Raw genomic sequence first — 2,551 nt, 5'->3', positions numbered from 1 at the left:
CCTATCAGAGCTGCCAGGTGTCATTCGTTGAGGCATGGATAACCCAAAAGAGGAGAAGATGGCCCATTTGACTATTTATTCATTAGCTAATAACTTTTTAAAAGTAATAAAGTGACTGTTTGTTGTCGCCTTACTACTGATTCTACTTATAAACAAGCTTTAAAAATATATTTCTTTCTAAATAAAATATATGTTCTTACCTAGAGTCGGTGGAGACCAAGGCCTGTAGCTTGTACATAGGTCTCCAGGTTTGATGTTCAAGTGGTAGCCTTATTTCTACTGCAGGAGACCTTCTCTGTGACTAACCCTGGGAAAAACCCTAGGATGTGTCGGCCCTTCTATCCTGAGCTATAAGTTTATATTCCTTCCATCGTTATCAATAAAAAGGATGGGGACATAATGTGGCACTGACACATTTCTCTGGTGCCTTCCCGTCTGCTCTTAAGTTCCAGGCACATTCCCCCATCCTCTCCCTACAGGTAATCTGGGGTTAATTTAACGTTGCTTTGATGATATAGTTACCTTTTCTGATGAGTTCATGCATTCATATGTTCTTACAGTGTTAATTAGCATCCTTTCATATCAGCTTATGGAACATTGCTTTCTTCACAAGTCTGAATTATTTAACTTCTTCTTAAAGAGCCAGGGGCCACGTGTTCCATGGCATTTTAAAACATTAAGGAGAATGCAGCCAGGTTCCTAAACAGAATTGTAGCGTTTCTTCTTGTCTACATAGAAAATAGGCATGTTCACTACGCTGTCAAGGGGAACCGATGCCTGCCCTGGCAGTTAATCCTTGTAGGCGCTGTGGGAGGTGGCGGCTGTCTGGTCTCCTCTTGAAATCTTTTGTTCTTTGAGGGCCCACCATGCGCACTGCTCTGCCCTTGGCATTTGCACAGCGGACAGTCACGGTGCACTCAAAAAGGTTCGGGCGTTGAAGTCAGATGACTTAAAGTCTACTGATTATGTGTGTGACTTTGGGGATAGTTAACTAGTATGTCTTCTGATATGCAAAATAGGGATGGTAAAACATATCCTGCAGCATTGCTGTAAGAGCTAAATGAAATGGTGTAAAGCAAGAATCTCAGTATCTGGGACATCATAGGGCCTCATTAAACAGTGGCTGGTGTTAGCTGTCGTAGAGTATGGCTTCTCTGAGTCCTGTGAGACTTAGGTAGTATTATCCTCTATTCTGCAGGAGGGGACATTGAGGCTCAGATTGGTTAAGTGTCTTTCCCCAGATCACACAGCAAAGAGAGGCCGAAGCTGAGCTATCAATCTGGGTCTGTCTGACTCCAAAGCCTGTCATTTTCCTCTAGCCTGTCCTGACCCTAGTGGGTGCTTATTACAAAGCCAGCGCCTCTCCCTGAGAAGTGCTGTTACAAAACTGATGGAGGATGCGGACCATTCAGAACCTGCTCTTGCCATTCCAGATCCGGAAGAACAGCTACTAATTATAGAACATTTTGAAAATGATTTCTTTCTCGCAAATACACCTCCCCAGGAAATTGCCAGCCTGCCATCCTTTTTCTTGCTCAAAGTGAGACTAGTGTTGCTGAGGCTTAGTGTTGGATTGGAAGTCAAGTTCCAGCAATCATTGTATCTGAGTTGCAATGTTTGACGTTGAGATTTAGAGGACCAATAACTTTCCAAATATTTGTGTAAGTTACAGATGAGATAGAAAACCCAACTGACTGTGTGTGTATCTTGTTTCTCAGGCAACAGGAGGAGGATATGAAAGTGATGATGCATATCATAACACCGAACTTTTGTTCTTAGACATTCATAACATTCATGTTATGCGGGAATCTTTAAAAAAAGTCAAAGACATTGTTTATCCTAACGTGGAAGAATCTCATTGGTTGTCCAGCTTGGAATCGACTCATTGGTTAGAACATATCAAGGCAAGTATATATTTTTTTAAAAAATTGTTTAGTGAAACAGGACTTTTTTTAATCTCGAAATTTAAAAAATTGAAATCAGTGAGACACAAAATATTTGTAGTATAGGGTTCTACATTTGACAGTTTTGTATTTCCTTATAATTTGTTTACCTAAATTAAAGACTACACAACATCACCTCCAGAATATTTTTAGACTTTGTAGAGATGGCACTTTCTATCTCGTCAGTGGTAAGTACTTGAGCCTTTCATGCAGGTTTATTTAGGAATAGCCAGTTCATTATCCAGCCGCCACTGGGTATGACCCTCAAGGGCCTACAGATTGTTTTATTAAAACTACTCAAATTGACTTATTTTAAATAATATATTTTGTGTCTTTATTATATTCGGTCCTTAATCTTGAAAGGCATCAAAACCCTCCATTCTTTAAAGTCAAAATACTTGAAGCTTTCTGAGGGGACTAACACTTGTAAAAGCCGCCATTTAGTTCTGTAAACAAATAAAAAGCCTACTTTAAATAAGTGAATTATTAAGATAGATTGTTTTCTAGTCAAATTTTATTTTCAAGCTCAGTAGGACTCATAATTTTATTTTGCCTCCCTTTAATTTTTTTCTGAATTTTTCATCCTCAAAAATGAATTGCAAAAATAT

General features: G+C 39.2%; 1 protein-coding gene across 4 annotated transcripts in view; it reads left to right on the top strand.

Annotated features, from left to right (window-relative positions):
• The window catches only part of MTM1 (myotubularin 1), a 99,642-nt gene that overhangs the window by 80,173 nt on the left and 16,918 nt on the right, over positions 1-2,551 (top strand). For all 4 annotated transcript variants that reach the window (XM_011383597.2, XM_011383596.2, XM_023525128.1 and 1 more), the window contains exon 10: positions 1,719-1,904. In XM_011383597.2, the coding sequence (XP_011381899.1) occupies positions 1,719-1,904 (186 nt within the window). The remainder of the gene's footprint in view (positions 1-1,718; positions 1,905-2,551) is intronic.

This window comes from Pteropus vampyrus, unplaced genomic scaffold (assembly GCF_000151845.1).
Source record: "Pteropus vampyrus isolate Shadow unplaced genomic scaffold, Pvam_2.0 Scaffold529, whole genome shotgun sequence".
Lineage (NCBI taxonomy): Eukaryota > Metazoa > Chordata > Mammalia > Chiroptera > Pteropodidae > Pteropus > Pteropus vampyrus.
Note: the sequence above shows the minus strand (reverse complement) of the source record. Positions and strands in the feature narration are given on the sequence as shown.